The sequence below is a fragment of the Tachypleus tridentatus genome, chromosome 1 (genome assembly GCF_004210375.1).
Source record: "Tachypleus tridentatus isolate NWPU-2018 chromosome 1, ASM421037v1, whole genome shotgun sequence".
Classification (NCBI taxonomy): domain Eukaryota; kingdom Metazoa; phylum Arthropoda; class Merostomata; order Xiphosura; family Limulidae; genus Tachypleus; species Tachypleus tridentatus.
The window spans coordinates 16,241,078-16,259,888 of NC_134825.1; the positions used below are offsets into that span (position 1 = coordinate 16,241,078).

Here is an 18,811-nt window from a genome sequence, read left to right on the forward strand (position 1 = left end):
TTATGAGTATTATATATATAAAGGAGATTTCAATATGGTATTTCCTACCACTCACTAGATTAGCTATTTCCATTTAGTGCTGCTCTCTATATTCAAACTTTATTACACATGCCACAAGGCTTCTCTGTCCTCCTCTATTGGAATAAATGATTACAACATGTGTCTTACCCAGATAATTATGTGACACTATTCCACCAGTAGGAGCACAAAACACTCGCTTGATGCATGTGACACCCTTTAAGAGCATTTACCAAACTCTCACTTCTTGCTGGGCAGCATTTGCACTTAGACATCTTTCTTTTTCTTTTATCTTGATTAGTGCTTTAGGTTGACTTAATTGTCAAAGTGGTTTCAAATTACTTACTATACTTGAGGAATTTGATGGCAGTCCAATGCACTTATCCTTATTCTGGTTGCTTTTCTTGTCTGCTACATGATTGCTGATGTCATCATTTCAGATGACTGGAATTCTCCAGACACTTTAACACAGAATTCAAGTGCTGGTGACCCAGTGGGATATATGTTAGGCTTTCTTTGTGGAGAGAATGAACATTACATGAGTCCACCTTTATTTCTGAGACTTGCTCCATTTTCTCCTGAAAATGTAGAACCCAGGCAGGCTGATAAGGTTTTGTTTAACTGTTCACACATTCTGATTTTTCTGTGTGTTTGCACACACTTCCTGGAAATTCTGGTCAGTTATCCATGCATTTTTCATGCATGTGAAGTTATGTCTTCTATGTCTTCTGCTTCTCTTTCTTATATCTCAAGTCTTTCATCATTTCATGGCTGCAATTCACCAATTTCTTTTTCCCCATTTTTTGACATTCAAGTTTTTGCTGACCATTATGCCTCTTAATTGGATGATGGTGTTTGTGTGCCTTATACCTCCATGGGATTCCATTCAGTATGACCTTTCTATAGGGCTGTCCATCCATATCTTGACCAACAACTGTTTGGTGTAATTATCTCTTTGGAGATGTCGTTGTACTATTTGTTTCCTGTTTGAGGCTTTTCATGAAAGTGCTAAGAGATTTTCTTGGGACATCCTCTCCCTCTTTACTTCCACATTGGCTCATTTGTTGTCTTTGGCTCTAGCTTTGCAAACATGGTATATCTGGTGTTTGTTGGAACTTTTGAGGTCCATGATGTTTTATCTCACACCTGTTTTCTTGCTTCTTCTCTTGGGGATTTGCATATAGCTCTGTTTTAAGTCATTTTGTCTTTGATACAGGTCCTGAGTCATTGAAGTCTTGGGTGGCATATGTCCAACATTGATCTACCCTATTACATATGTTTATCCATTTATCACAGTCAGAATCATATATTGGACTGATTTTGGTTTCTTATCCTTCCAGTTCTTAACCATTGCCTGTCCCTACTTCTTGAGATGCTACAATTAGTCTTGCTTCATCTTCCTGGTCTGATTATGGATGCATCCCTTTTAGGTAAGTCAAGCATCAGGAAGATCTGGGTCATTGATTTATTTTTTTCTCCATTTTCAGACATTGTCTTGTCATGATCCATTCTAAAAATTCATTGGTGGTGGCTTACATCATTTACCACTGTGGCATCTACTTGAGATACCTCTGTTTTGTACCTTGGGCCTTGTATGTGGAGTCTGTGCACAGCACATTTGTTTGATTGCATGTCATGTCTTGGGTGTTTTCAACCTTGTGGTGGATTGTCTCTCCCACACTGACATGCTTTCCTGATAAAGTGATCCCTTTATCCTCTTATTTTCAGGTGGCTTTCCTATATATGTTGTTTTCTCATAGAGATACCTTTGTTACTCTTCTATTTTGGTCCTCAAGCTTTAGCTATAGGTGCTTTAGCCAGGATGAGTGTCACACCTTCCTTTATCCATACCACTCTGGGTCAGGTTATTCTGATCACTTTCAACTGGTCAACTCAAACATGGTTTCCTTGTTAACTCTGGGTGTCCCACTTCCCTTATTACCTGACCTCCTTTTTCAATGCCAGTCACCAGTTCTGCTTTCTGCACTTCATATCTTCCATCATCATACCTAGTGTTTGTCTGGTTCTTGGTGAGTAGATGTAGTGTCCTTTACCATGTTCCCTTTCATTTGGCTTATTCCATTCATTCTTCCTCCTGATTATGTATCAGCATAGATGGACAGTCTTCATATGTAGACCCTGATTTGAGGATTTTTTGCTGCTTGTCCTATTGTAGCTGGTGTCTTTGAGTTTCTCGCATGGCTTTTTGACAAGGGATCTTCAGTCTCTTAGATTTCAGGTTATTGGGCATCCTTATCCCATCCTTTCCATCTATATTGTTTTTACAGGGTTTTTCTCTTGCATGTTCTTTCCTTCTGAATCTATCAACCTGGTATTCCAGATAGGGATGTTAATGTGGTAATCCCTTCCCTTACTTTAGCTCTGTCCACCCTATTTCCTTGTGTTATTTGTTTCACTTGTTCCTTATGATGTATTTTCCTCTCCTTTTGGCCTATAAACACTTGTATATCTGACTTGTTGGTTCTTTGTTGTTACAATGCCTGCACAGTTCCTGCCATGATTTCTGTCTCATCCTCCCTTGGCAACCCTCTTCATCCTGGGATCTCTTACCCTGTACAATTCTGTGTAGAGGATGCATCTACAACCTGTCTTCTTTGAGACTGAGGATATGTTCTAATGTGTTTTGGATTTCAATTCTACTTATTTCTTTCCATTTTGGTTGTGCCTCTCCCTTTTTCTTCTTGTGTAAGCAACACCTCTTTGCACATTGGAAGAAGAGTATACATGGTACAAAAGTGATGCTGTCTCCCACTGATAATTTTTTCATTAAGAAGGTCATCTGTATAGGTATTCTTTGAACACTTTGAGAGGGTACTTCTTTATATCCTTTGCATCAGTTTCTCCACCCATTCAGTGTGGGATTCCAGCTAATGTGTAATGTGAGGTAATGTGTAACATCAGAAACTGTAATTTTCCTATACCAAAAATATATTTGCACTTCACACCCATCATTCCCCAGTGAAAACTGATACTTTTTTTTTTTTCTGCCTAAACTATAGTTTGGTAGAATTTGGTTGAAAGAGCCACAAATGTTATGAGGTTTTGTCAAACTCCTGTTGGTGGAGGGTTGTCACATGATAATTTGCACATAAGATGCATTGTAACCACAGTAATCTTGGTGTAATAGGAGTGCAAAGATTGTGGCATGCAAAACATTTTTCTGCATAATGAAAGCAACACCAAACAAAAATAGCAAAATATGTGAGTGGAGGTAAGTATTGATTTGAAGTATATTTTTAGTGTACAAAAAGTACAATATCCACCTGATTTCAATTTTACATTTTTAGAATTAAAGTTAATTTCAAAGAGGTATTTGCCTCTGAAATGCTGTCTGTCTTGCCTCCTTGCAGCAAGAATTTTATCACAACAGCAACTTTCAACAAAATATAGATTATGGTGGGAAAGCAGAGCTTATGCAAGATCCTTTCATGCTTGCACAATAAGTCACATGGAGGTGGGAAAGTTGATAATTATGGAAAAGTGATGCATGCTGTGTAATGCATAAAAGACAATTGAAAAGTTTTAGTTGTGTTTTGTTGACATCTAGCTTAACAAGGAAAAGCTTTCAGTGTTTCAGAGGTAGGAAGACAACTTGATATGTAAATACTGATTTTATCAAAACAGCAGTATAATCTTTTGGAACAAGAGGTAAGCTCCTGTTTAAAAATCAGTTTAATTTTAAATATCATACACACTCCTCTAAAGAATAAACAGAAATTATATTGACAAAATATTTTTGTGCTCATGCCAAGCCATTGTAGTAATGTGTAATAAGCTAGTATATGTTGTTTATAGCCATCAGACCATACTCGTCAATTAATGGGAGTTTTACACAACCTCCTCATGCAGCAATTCCCTGGGACACTTTTCCTTAACATTTACACTTGCTTCTCTCTTTACTAATCTCTTCTTGTTGAAAGGGCAAGTTGCTCGGGAGAGGAGTTGATATGAAGAGTTTATCATCAGTATGAGATTGAGTAGATAAACACTTTGAAAAATATTATAAGGATACAAACATAGCATGCTAAAACAGGTCATTCCAAATATTAAGAACTTGAACATTCTTGAGGGTTGTTGTGAGAAGCAGGTCTTGGATGATTCATCTCTGAACAGTCTTATACTTCTAAATATTTATTCCCTATATTTCATTGCCAAATGTTCTTGCATACTGTATAGTTTTACATACGTATTTCAACAACACCTTAATTCTATTATTAAGGTTTCTTGTAGCCACAATATAACCATAGTGGTATAGATCTTATAAGTATTTAATTTATCTTAAGAAGTTTGGCAGACTTTCACAAAAATTAAAAGTGTTTTGTTGATTTAAAAAAAATCAGAATTCTTAATTAAATATTTTTATTAAAACTTTGTATGTATTTATATAGAGTCAGGGTGTTAACTGTTCTTAGTGCAAAGTGATTTTTTCATGTTAAAATTAAAAATACTTTTCTTTATTTGAAAATTTTCAAATTTTATTTTTATAGTACCAAAAACCTTCAAAATAAATACTGAACATTTTTTCAGAAAAACTGTATTTTATCTGTTGTTTTCTGTAGTACAACTTAAGGGATTGGTTAATATGATTGATCTTGTAACCACCATAAAAAGTTAAGAAATAAAATTATCATTTATCTTTTGGGAATGACAGAAAATTTTAACAGAAAACCACAATTATTTATATTTAATAGTTTAAAGCTTGCAGCATTATACATTTATTTATTCTTAAATGATTTTTTTTTTACCTTTGAATCATGTCTAACTAATAATCCTGCTATACAAATTGTAAATGGCTCAGTGAACGTGCAGTTCACATTAATGTATTAAGCATACCTTATGAAGAATTTTTTATTTTTATTATTTTCATAATTTTATCTAAGAAACTTCTAATTTTTACATGTGAAAAACAAAAACTATTGTAATATATACCCGTCTCTTTATATATGCTGTTGATTGTCAAAGAAATTTAAGCCTATTTTTATGCTATTGGTACTACTGCACTTAATATTGTTTATTTAATTAAATAATGCATCTTAGAATATAGATTAATAACACACAAAAACAGACAATGCCTATAACTATCTTTTTTTTTTTTTGCTTTCTAAATAGGCAATAAGAGTCATTAAAAAAATTAAACTAATCTTGTTAATATTTTTGTATGGGAATAAAGTTTGAACTGAAAGTGAAGTAGACAATTCTCTGTACAGTAAAAGATGTGCATAATATATCATTTGTTAGGTTACAGTTTTGTCTTTCTATTAGTTATAAATAATATATTAAACGTGAGAAAATTATTGCAAATTTTTAAAAGAATGGATGTGACAAGTGGACCTGATTTTCTAGTTTATGGCATTATAAACAATTAAGGTTGTAAGCAATAAATATTTTGCTTTTCTTGAGTAATGACTATATTATATTGAGTAACTCCAATTAAATTCCATACTTCTGGATGAAGTGGGTAAATAAATTAGAAAAGAGAAGAGGCCTAGAGAACAATTGTCACAATTTTCATATTTGGGAAGTTTAAGGAGTTTTGTAAACATTTTCTTATGAAGTTGAGAACTTAAAATTTATATTAAAATTTGATTTAGTAATTATGTTTTGATGCCAAGTTTTTAGGTATACATTGATAACAAAGTATTTTAAATAAAGTTTGGATGTAATTTGGTTAAAAGTTATTACATGTGCACCATGACCTACAAAACCCTTTGGGTAATGTAGAGTGTTTGACCATCCTTCATGTTTCTACTGCCATTGTGACACTTTGACAAAAAGCAAGAAGTTATTTTCTAAGAACGTTTCTTAACCACTAGTACTGTGTCTCGAGTCTCTCACTGCTGTTCCCACTAGGTCCTCACCCACACATACTAATGGGTAACACATTTCAAGACTTTCTCTTGCTTTACTCTGGGTTCTTGTCCTATGGAAAGATGACTACCCTGGTCTAAGTTAAGTCACCCTACCTATTTCACATAAATACATATCTCTCCACAGAATTATCCACTTTACCTCTCCAACTCTGGTGTGTCTACTTTCCTTGTCAAAATTGAGTTTTGGCTTGTATTGCACTAGTATGATGTGTTGCCCTGCTATTGTTGGTGGTGTTGGGTGCTATGATGTGATCTTGTCTAACAGTATGTACATGTTATTAAATATACTGATGATAAGATATCTGTTGATGGCTTGGCACATGCACAAAAACTTTTCACTGAAGCTAGCAAATTATTATGCAGAGATGAGTATCAGAAATACATTATCAGTTATGGAAAATGTTAACTTTCAAGGGAACCTTCAGTAAGCACATGCTGAATCAGAAAATATTTTTTATGTAACTTAAGTTTAACATGTACCTCTGTTTTCTAATATTTGCTGGCTGTAGGATTTCTTAGGTAAGGTGGAATGCACTTTAGGAGAAATAGTGTCTTGTCAAGGAACCCAGTTTCGAAGGAATCTTCGGTAAGTATTTATAATTACTCATAATTTACTCTTGACTTTTGTATACTTCCACAGTTCTTTTATTACTTTATTTCTCAGTTTTGTATTTTTCACACGCTTGTTGCGAAGATAGCCCTCATGTAGCTTTATACTCTAAGTTCAAAACCAAACATGCTTGTTGTGATGGTAATGAATCAATATAATGCACATTTTATGTGGATTATTATATAACTTTTATTTGGTATTTGTCAGTGATATGAATTTTACCTGCTCATGGACAAATATTACTAATGTTTGAATATTCAGAGTGAAAGATTTTTTTAAATTTTAGTATGGTATACTTAAACTAGTTCTTCATTTTACAATATAAATTTATAACTACTTTGAAGTATGTAGTTTTATAAATACAATAGTGTCGTATAACTTGTTGTAATTATAAAATTAGCAAACAAATGTACGATTATGACAATGAATACTTTGAGCCACAACAAAAATGTTTTATTTACCTAGGATTAACAGTTTTCAAATTTATATCTATAAATTAAAAATAAATATAAATTTATTGAATATTTGGAAAATGTTTAGTTTTTCTTGGTATTATTTATTAGAGATCTAGATTTTTCTGTAGTGTTTTTTTTACTAGTTTGTTTGGCAAGGTAACTAGACCATTTTGATCATTCCATGTCAGATGTGCAACATGATTAAATGGTAAAAACATTTTTTTATTGACCATAATTTAATTGTCAGAGACCATATATAAAGAGCTATGATGATTTTTCTTCTTATGGATTTAAAAAAACAAACTGTGAAAGTGTGTAGCTAAGGTTTCAGCTGGGTTAATTATTTAACGTGTTTTAATTATTGGGGTATCATCAGTGTTGTTCTGTTTGTACTTTTAAGGACAATTCACACAAACAAGAAAGGTTACAATAAAAATTTCCTTTGTGATCATGAAACACTTGTACATACACAGAAAACCTTGCAAATGCGTACAAAGTATGGCAGAAACATGTTGACATTTCTGCAAATATCATGAGTGCTTCTAACAACCACACCACAAGTTAGAAGATGAAAGTTTGCTCTCTAGTTAATAGATGCATACATTGTGCAGAACTCTGTAAAATTACCTTGAATGTAACTGGCAACCACATGTGATGTGAAAAATATGAAACCATTTGCAGATGAATGAACCAGAAAATTACATTATGTACAAGATCTTTTCACAAGTATTCTCTCTTTCTCATTATAAATATTAACAACATGTAAAGTTTTGGGAAACATGAGACTATTTGGTCCATCCTGGCTATTCCACACTCTTAACTTAAAGAAAAAACAACCCTTAAAGTCAACCATTATTATTCACATACTTGTCAAGATATTCTTAAATTTACTGCCTCTTCAACATCTGAAGGTAACCCATTTTAAAGGCCAGCTGCATAGTTTTAGATAAACAAAACTGTCTTAGCTGAACATGACCCCTTCCCTGCTAAAATTTATACCTGTGTTCCCTAGACACTCTGTCCTCGCTGTCAAATTTGAAAAACAATAAAGCGTCAATACTATCAATTCCATTTACAATCTTAAATACCTCAGTCAGATTTCCCTTACCTTTTCTTTTTTCAGGAATACAATATTATTTTGTTTACACTAAACTGTTTTGTTCCTACTAGAATAAGCTTGCTTGCTTTAATGAAAGTGATATTTAATCTGTTATTTTTAATAATATTTTAGGGAAACAAGGAACTATCCATCCTACATAATAGGTAAGTTATTTAAAACATTACTGTTGTTAGCACATGCTATATGTAGTGATTTTATTAAAGCTAGATATTTTGGGAAACCATTTTATAAAAAATGAAACAAAGGAGCCTTTGTCATTGGTTAATATTAAAAATATGTTTTTATTTTCAATACATTATAAATTCATAGTTAAATAAGTACATAAATTGTACAGCATAGAGAAAACTAAAGATAATCCAACAGAATAATAAAAAATATAAGTTTTAAAGGTCTGCAAATAAAGGAATGATATGAAGATGTTTTGCAAAAAATAGTAAGTAACTTTGTTATTAAATCTATGTGTAAAGTAATTTAGTAGTTATTATTTTGCTACATTTAAGTTATTGAACTTTATACTTAAGTTTCTGTAAATGTCACTTGGTTCTTTAAATACTGGTTATTTAAATCATGAAAATTAGAAACTACTTTAACTGGAAGATGAACAATTTTTATTTTTTTATATTAAAACCATTGTTTTATGTTCAAATAGTATTTTTTACAAATATATGTGGATTATAGCATTAAAAGGTGATTTGAAATACAGTAAAATAAATGCAGTAAAGTCTTAATTATTTTATTATATTTAAACTTCATAATATATAAATATTCATATTTTGTAATGTAAATTAACTATACTTGAACTAATCATTGATTAATCTCAGTTTGACAGTATTAAAATACAATAATTTGATGCATAAAACAATTTATTTTTATTAATAGTGGTAGCTGAGGAAGTGGGATCCTGTAAGGTAGGTACATGTTCAGTGCTTGGTAAATTCATTGAAATAATTCAGAATTGTCTGTTACTGTTGGTTGCTATTGGATAGAACTCTTCATCAAATAAAGTAAATAATTTTGATGTTTTTCAGGGAAAAATCTTTCAGGTTGGAATTAAATTGAACATGGCTGGTATGGGCATTAAAACCTTTATTAAAATAAAGCAGAGAAGTTCAAAGTGTTGTTCTCTTTTATTTATTTTATTTTAATAAAAGTTTTAATACCCATACCAGCTGTCTTAAGATACATTTTTACTTCAAGTGGGTTTCTCGTCATCATGAATTAAGTTGAACATGATATTGACTAGAACTTTTAATTAGATGTTCAGGTATAGATGACTTGGAAACAAATTTTATAAAATAAAACAAATCTTATAATAATAAAAATAAAATTTTAACTATATAAAGTGTCATGAATCTAGAGATTTGCCATTCTTTTAACAGCAGAGTGAAGCTTGTTACATCCTACAAGTTTAAAGTAAAGTGTTACTTGTAAACATTGTCATGAAGCTACAATTTTACCATTGTTGTAACAGTACAGTTAGTGTAAAAAGTTGCATTCAATTTTTATATTGTTACTTTCAGAAGTTTGTCTTTATATATCTGACCTTAGTGATAGTTTACATCCAGTTTTCATATTGTTAATCTTAACTTAGTACCTATAAGTTTGTCTACAGTGGTAATTTATGCAGTTTTCATGTTGTTAATCTTAACTTAGTACCTGTAAGTTTGTCTGCAGTGGTAATTTATGCAGTTTTCATGTTCTTAATCTTAAATTAGTTCCTATAAGTTTGTCTACAGTGGTAATTTATGCAGTTTTCATGTTGTTAATCTTAACTTAGTACCTGTAAGTTTGTCTACAGTGGTAATTTATGCAGTTTTCATGTTGTTAATCTTAACTTAGTTCCTATAAGTTTGTTTACAATGGTAATTTATGCAGTTTTCATGTTGTTAATCTTAACTTAGTACCTGTAAGTTTGTCTACAGTGGTAATTTATGCAAAGTTTTCATATTCTTAGTCTCATCATTTTGTCCTTGAAAGTTTGGCCTTCTTAGTAATTTCCTTAGAATTTTAAGTTTTGGCTGATAATTTTAGATAGGGTTTGAAAAGTTGGATAGAACTATTAGTTTTAGAATAGATAAATGGTGTAATGTTGGCCTTCTTGCAGGAAGTAGCAACCATGCAGTTCTTGGCTGTTCATCTTGACAAGAAAGATTTTTTTGGAAAGTCTGATCCATTTTTGTGTTTTTACAAGTGTAATGAAGATAACAGGTAGCTTAACTAAATTTTTTTGATATAATTTCTCTGTAATGTAGAATGTTTTATACCTTTTTATTCAGGTAATGCAGAATTAAAATCTCTCTTGAGGTATCACAAGTTTAATGTGCATTACATACTTTGTGTATTAAACAGTGACTTTACATATATTTTTTTTACATTACCATTTATAATGTGAAGACTAAACAAAGTGTACTGGGTTACGTGTATTTAATTCTGAATAAATCAGTGATTTAATTGTTCTGCAGTTAAAAGGCTTAATACATAATAAACATATCTTTTTGTAGATATGAATAGTAAATACAATTGTATTTGTATGATAAACTACATTTTTGTAGTCATACTTCATACTTTTTTACAGTTACTCACTGCTCATAAAACAGAGGTTATTAAGTGTACACTAAACCCTACATGGAAACCCTTCACCATACCTGTTAGAAGGCTGTGTAATGGTGATTATGATAGATCTGTTAAAGTAGAATGCTATGACTGGAACAGTGATGGAAGGTGAGTGTTTTAAACTATAACAGTTTCAATTTTGTTCTGTTGCTCTCTGGACTCTATGTAACTACTGAAGCGACATAATAAAGCAACAAACCACCTAGCAAAACCATAATCTAAGTTATAATAAATAATTCATTAAATTATATCATGCATGTTGTTGCTTCACTTTATAATAACAAGGAAGATGGGCTGTTAGTGACCTGTCTTCAACATTTCTAAAAAGTGCAAGAGACTTGCTTTCCACTTTCATGTCCTTCCAGTTGACTTTACATCTGCCCCATGTGTCTTTTGTGGGTAGTCAGCTCATTTTCACTCATAGGGTATTCCTACTCATCTTTATGTGGATCACATCCTTTTCTCACTCCTTCCCGTCACTTGAGCTCCAATATGTGAAGCTGTGAGAGCTAAATTTCTCATCACAAGAGAGTAATGTATTCTTATGGTCACATAGTCAGTACCTTGTTTATATAGGAGTTCCACTTAGATCCAGCCATTTCCTCTGTCTTCATGTCATGAAATTGGCTATTCTTCTAATACAGTCATGCAGTTTTATCTCTTTTGGAGATGTGGGTATCTTTGGAATCCCTCATTCTTTTAGGTTAGACCCACATGCATTTTTTTAAGTGGCCATTAAGGGACCAATTAAACATTTGCTTATATGCATTGGATTGTTTAGTTGACCCTATTTGCTTCCTGTCTGCTCAATCTTGTAGATGGACAACATGATAGTGGGTGTCACACTCCTGGCCGCATGTCCAGAGGTACATCTTTCACAGATACTTCCTTATAAGAATGGATATTTATATAAGTGAGATGGGATTCAAGATCCTCTAAATAGATGAGGAATTTTCTCTACACTTCAGTCTTTTAGAACTTCTAGCAGTTCAGTGAGCTATGTCTCAAGCTATTACATTGCTGCAAAGAAAAGCATTATTGTTTCACTCAGACAATTCCACTGTAGTCTCCTACATTTCCATACAAGGGGTACAGTCCAGGTCTTTTTGTTTTCAGACATTAGACCTTCTCTTTCAGGCCCTCGGTCATAAGATTGTTCTTCTTGCTTGTCATGTTCCATCTGTATTCCTAAACTCTCTTTATTAACATGAAGATGACCTAAGAAGGTTGAAACATTTTATTTTAATTAAAGTTTTAACACCAATACCAGCCATCTTAAGAATACACTTTTACTTCAAGTGGGTTTCTCCTCATCACAGCATGTTCCATTTGGTTTCCTGTACCTCATCACCTGCCTTTGATACAGAAGTTTTCAGTCAGGATGATGAGTTTTCATATTTTATCATTCTCTCAATTTTGTCTTTTATCAACAGTTTTTGTTACGTGTCACTCCTCATTCTGTTAAGTACTTTTGGTGAAACTACACCAGCTGGGTCAGCTTTAATCTCCACTTCTCCAATATTTTCAGAAGTGCATACCTCTTCCACTTCCTCTCTCTCTGGCCATTTCTCTCAGCCTCACTCACATCTCATATTCAACAATTGCCATTCTTTGGCCTTCCATTTGGGTTTTATGCAGCCCAATTGCATGAAGTCAGGGATTGACCTTTTGAGTGGCATTTTTATTTATGGGACCATTTGGCATTCTTTATTGGATGTTTCTCAACAAGAATGGTTAACAGTCTCTCAGAAAAGATTTTAATGGTCTCTCTTGTCTTGCCATGCCTCGTTTCTCCATTTCTGACATGGTTCTTTAACAAAGTTTTAGTGCCTTTATCCATTTCACTGTATAAGGCAACTTACTTAGTTGCTTTTCATTTTTTTGAGTCCCTCAATCTTTCCTTGTTCCTGAAATATTTTTAATCATCCTTAAACCATTAGTTATGGAATAGTATTGTTCACTTAAGGTAAACATACTACATAAAGCATGCAGATCCAACTTCTAATTTATAGTCTGGAGTTGAAGTGTGTAGAGACCCATTGAAAAGAGTAAGAATTCTGTATTAATCATTAAGTAGATATCCATCTATTTATTATAAATAATTGACAATACACCAAACAATCACTGAAAACAAAAATAAATACATTGCATGAACCACACTAATTATACCACATCCAGTGCCAATTAGGTCTTTTACTGAGTACCAGGATTCATCAGCTTTTTGAAATATAGCAAGCATAGTTGTGATCTAGATTATATATGTGTGTGTGTTTTCATGAACAATGACTAATATAATATGAACTAAGCTGTCTGAAGAATATAATAATTGTTGTAAATTCCTTTCAAGGCATTTACAAATCAGATTTTCATGGTAAGGATAAATAACACATTATTTATTTTTAACACCAGTTATTTACTTACTATCATTATTTTAATTTGAATTAATTATGATTTAATTAAAAAGAACTTCTAAACCATTAAGTGAGTCATCTTATTTCTAGAATGAGTCAGGAAATTTCGGTGTCAATGGGAGAGAACCACATTAATAAATTTAAGCAATGATAAGTGAAACCAAAGACGAATGTTTATATGCAAAAACGGCTCATTTGGGTTGAGAAAATATTTTACATAGAAGAGCAAACAACGTTTTGACCTTCTTCGGTCATCGTCAGGTTCACAAAGAAAGAGGTAACTGACCGGAAGCTGACCACATGTTTGAAATGAGTTGTGTAACTGAGTGTCGGAATGTAGAGGGCAGTATTAGACGTTTGAATATATAATTTTATTTATTTTATTATATTAATATAGGTATAAAGGCGTTCCTTTATATTGGTTTATTTTGGGTTTAAGTTGTTGTATAAGTAAGGCTTCTTTAATTTTGCGTTTGTTTATGTTTGTTTCTTTATTTAGTATTTGAGTGTTTTCTATGGTTATGTTGTGTTTATTTGACTTGCAGTGTTTGAAAACGTGTGAAGGTGACTTTTTATGTTCTTTGAATCTGGTTTCCATTTTTCTACTTGTTTCTCCAATATAGAAGTCGTAGCAGTTATCACATTGTATTTTATAAATAATGTTGGTGTGGTGTTTGTCAGTGTAGTTTTTATATAAAAATTCTAAAAGCAGATAAAGGTAACGCTATAGTCATAATGAAGACGAATGAATACATCCAAAAAATGAATAACATCCTATCAGGCACGAACAATTTTAAACCAATACACACAAATCCAACAAAGACACACGAGACGCAACTAAACAAATTACTACTACAAATGAAAAAATCCAACACAATTTCACAAACACTTTATTCCTACCTACGTAAAGCCGACTCACGCACACTGCAAATATACGGCATCCCTAAACCTCATAAACCAGATTGTCCATTATGACCAATAATGTCCACATATGAATCGTTTAATTACAATCTTGGTAAATACATAGCATGGGCATTCTCGAAATATGTAACATCAGCCAGCTCATTCACCAAAGACTCTTTTAATTTCAAGTCTAATCTGAATCAACTTAATCATAAAGCCTTAATGGCCAGTTTCGATGTTATATCCATCTTTACAGAAGTTCCAACCACTGAAGCCTGCAAGATAGCCTTAGAACTCTATATCCTAGACCCTAACCCAACTATAGAAATTCCCAGTAACCAGTTAGCAACCCTCATAGAATTCACCACGATAAAGACAAACTTCATGTTCAACAACCAAAACTATATACAAACAAATGGCCTAAGCATGGGCAACCCAGTATCACCAGTTCTAGCCAATATTTTTATGACACAAGTTGAAACACAAGCAATTAACACAGCATTACATCCACCACTATACTGGTACAGATATGTAGATGATACGGTTGCAGGATTCAAATCTACAGAACACATACTTAATTTTTTCAATCACATTAACGCTATACATCCCAACATTAACTTCACATGTGAACAGGAAGAAAGCAATCAAATATCATTTCTTAACCTCAAAATTACAAGAACCGACACACAATTCAAAACAGAAATCCACCGAAAAATCACCCATACTGGACTATACATTCCTTGGGACTCAGCACATGAAACAAAACAAAAACTCCACATACTAAGAAACCAAATAAACACAGCCATAAAACTATGCTCACCAGATAAAATTAACCATGAATTAGACAAAATAAAACAATACTTCATCAACATCAATAAGTTTCCTCCACAAACTGTAGAAAACATTATACGCACACACCTAGACAGAAAGCAAAATCAACCAACTAAAGTAAATATATCTCACGAATCAAAAAATCACGAAACCATATACTGCTGTATACCATATATTCCTGACCTCAGCAAACAAATAACCAACATTTGGCAAAAATTAGTAATAAAATATAACATTCCACTTAATACCAAATTTATTCAAAAACCAGGCACAAAATTGAGGTCTATACTATGTAAAAACTACACTGACAAACACCACACCAACATTATTTATAAAATACAATGTGATAACTGCTACGACTTCTATATTGGAGAAACAAGTAGAAAAATGGAAACCAGATTCAAAGAACATAAAAAGTCACCTTCACACATTTTCGAACACTGCAAGTCAAATAAACACAACATAACCATAGAAAACACTCAAATACTAAATAAAGAAACAAACATAAACAAACGCAAAATTAAAGAAGCCTTACTTATGCAACAACTTAAACCCAAAATAAACCAATATAAACGAACGTCTTTATACCTATATTAATACAATAAAATAAATAAAATTATATATTCAAACATCTAATACCGCCCTCTACATTCCGACACTCAGTTACACAACCCATTTCAAACATGTGGTCAGCTTCCGGTCAGTTACCTCTTTCTTTGTGAACCTGACGATGACCGAATAAGGTCGAAACGTTGTTCACTCTTCTATGTAAAATATTTTCTCAACAAGTGGGTTTCTTGACATGAAAGATGAATGTGTTACACATCAACTGAGATCACTAATTTATTTGAATTTTCTGTGTAAATCATGTATAAGTAACATTGTATTGTAGCCACATGATTATCCTTGAAATTAAATGATACTTGCAAAAAACAGCATACATGTGAATATTAAAAACTGGAATGCACTAGCAAACAGTATAGTGGAAAAGGTATTATGGTACTGTTGACAACTGATAACTGAATGTAATGAACATTCATAGTGTGACAAAGTAGCATTAAGATGACATACTTATTCAAGAGTTAACCCCTTAGCTGCAGATATTTTTTGATGAAAACAACAGTGAAGCAATCAGTTGGATGCATTCCACAGGCTGTTGCTCAAAAGAAATTAAAGCATACCATATGGTGTGCTACACATTTGGTTGTTAGTTTACATGCGCACCATATTCCACGTTCTACAATTGCCTGTAGGTTTATGGTCGCACCATATGGTGTGTTCTCAAGCTAAGGGGTTAATAAGGTATTGTTGGCAGCTGATTACTGAATATAATGAACATTCTTACTGTGACAAGTTTGTTACAGTAGTATGTTGACATACATAAGTAGTAGTTATTGTTTAGGATCTTATTAAGGTATGTAATGGCCAGTGGTAAAATGTATTAATCATTTCTGAATAAAAACATTTTTATTGTTCTGTAAAAATTAATGAACTTGCATCAAAATTATTTTGATGAAAAAGAATCAATTTTCTCGTACATCAAACAGTAGTGAAAACTGAAGTATTGATGAACAGTGTATAACACTAAGAATTAGAAAGGTTTAAATGTAATCTATTGATACAGCACTAATATTACTGTTCACCCTTATGATAGTCATGAATTTCCATTCCATATGATATATCCAATAAATGTTAACTAAGGTTACATTAACTTGCCTATTTCTTTTGATGTTTGATTTTGCTGATTGAGATATGTATTATGTGTTACTATAAATCATAGGAAACACAAAAACAGGTAAATATATTTCAGTTACTTGAAATCCTCTGTTTCTAATTGTCATTATCATTACCTTTTCCATGTTGGTCATCATAATTTTTCTTCACATATTGTTGGTAGAGATCAGTTTATATAGTGTCTTTTTAACAAACAGTATGTAGATTTATTTGTGTGTATTTTTTCAATCATGATAAATAATAATATTCATTTAATAAGGATTTAATTCATCACACTATTTTGTTGTTACTTGCAGGGGCATTGATCCTGAGGGGATGGGTGGGATACATCCCCCCTTCATTTTAGGTGGGGGGTATGGTGCATACAATCATCCCCCCCTACAGTTTGGTCTGTTGAATTGTTTTATTGCATTACAGGCCTACAAATTGTGTGTTTGTTCTTGTGATTCTCATGTTCTTACCAATCAAATTACATAATTAGGCCTAGATGTAGGCTTTTTCAGTAGCCGAAATGTACATCTTTAATATAGGCGTGCTTCTAAGCTTTTTGATCTAAGTGATAGTTCGTAAGTATCAGTCAGTAGGCCTAAGTATACATGCAAGTATCGTGGCAACAAGATTACTGTGTGACTGCATGTTTACAGCTTTCAGGTTCACGTAATCACAGATTACCAATTTGCAAATTGAACAGTCCACATAAGTGGTTGCAAAAATTACTCCCCCATCGGGTGTAAAAAATCTATGTCCCTGGTTACTTACCATGCTCATTAAGCATAATTAAACTTACAATGCTTTTGTCATAGAAGAAAATGTTTGTAATGTTCAAGCATATCTTTGTTTCTTAGTTTTCTAAGCTTTGCATCAAGATACAAAAGAAATCAACAGTAACTGCACACACCATTGTATATTGATTTATATAACTTAGGATCACTTATATTCAGTTGGTTTTAGCTGTTGTCACTAGCTGTTTTTAAAGTCTCTATAACTGCTTTGTCCACATGATTTGTTTCTACATTAACAAATCAGAAAAGGAAAATTATATTAATCATTATACTTGCAGTGAATGATAGTTTTGTAGCCAATGTTAATCAATGCTTTATTTGGAGAAAATAAGTTCTAAAAAGCCAATAAAAATGCATTATTTTCAGCTGAGACTTGTTGAAGATGCACAGAAATGAAAGTTGTGTTAGTTTTTAATTCTTTGTTCCAAATAAGATAGATGTGAAGTAACAACATAATATCAGTTTTAAAATATTTCTAAGCAACATATTTTTGAAATGATGTTAGAATTATGAATATTGATATCTAAATACACCTGAATATTAACTGCTTTATGATTTTCAAGAAAAGTTTCCCTTTTTAATATTTTCTATAAAATTTTTTACAAACATTTTTCTTTCCAGCAGCCATGATTTCATTGGGGAATTTTTCACAAATTTTCGTGCCTTATCCCAAGGTCATGGCCCACACAATGAGTATGAGGTAAGTAAGAAAGAACGAATATTTGTTTTGAAATAAAAAAATCTTTACAAAGTTAAAATGAAAACCTATATTGTTAAACTGAAAATTTGATATTCATGAATATCGGGTGTGTGGTAACAATGTAAGGGCTCTGCGACTAACTTCGGGTGTGTGGTAACAATGTAAGGGCTCTGCGACTAACTATTAAAAGGTATAAGTATTTGTTATGGTTGTGGGAATGAGGACAGCATAACATAAAATAAAGGTTTTAGTTTTAGTCTTACATAAGAAAACTGAAGTGAGTTAAAATAAAGATAATATATACATACTCACAATTAGAGAACATATGTATACCTGTTTACTTGTAGTTGTATTAGTAGTACTAAGAAAATATAATACATATATCTCAGGTAAAAATGTTATTCAACATTGGTATCATAGAATTTAAATCATGTTCTCATAATTGAAGACAAAGAAGTAATTGTAGCTTAGTAGAAGAAAACATTATCCATTTGTGACAAGTAATATAGATCTGGTCATTGAGCTAGAGTTTATACAATAATGCTGAGTGCTGATGTGTATCTGGTGCCAAATCTAGAGTTATAATGCAAGGCTGGGTTCTGTAAAGTAAGAAGCTTCTATAGAATTAACAAGTAGCATTGTTTCACTAGATAAAGTTCATGTGTCAACACTTTTGTAACATACTGTGCTTCAGTGAACATCATACACAGGTATAAACTTGAAATGATTTCACAGTAGCTGTT

General features: G+C 32.2%; 1 protein-coding gene across 1 annotated transcript in view; it reads left to right on the forward strand.

The window, feature by feature from the left end:
- LOC143243781 (copine-8-like) overlaps window positions 1-18,811 on the forward strand; it is a 59,895-nt gene that overhangs the window by 23,197 nt on the left and 17,887 nt on the right. The window contains exons 5-11 of the mRNA XM_076487436.1: window positions 6,419-6,495; window positions 8,206-8,237; window positions 8,974-9,002; window positions 10,199-10,302; window position 10,500; window positions 10,670-10,815; window positions 17,993-18,068. Of these exons, the coding sequence (XP_076343551.1) occupies window positions 6,419-6,495; window positions 8,206-8,237; window positions 8,974-9,002; window positions 10,199-10,302; window position 10,500; window positions 10,670-10,815; window positions 17,993-18,068 (465 nt within the window). The remainder of the gene's footprint in view (window positions 1-6,418; window positions 6,496-8,205; window positions 8,238-8,973; window positions 9,003-10,198; window positions 10,303-10,499; window positions 10,501-10,669; window positions 10,816-17,992; window positions 18,069-18,811) is intronic.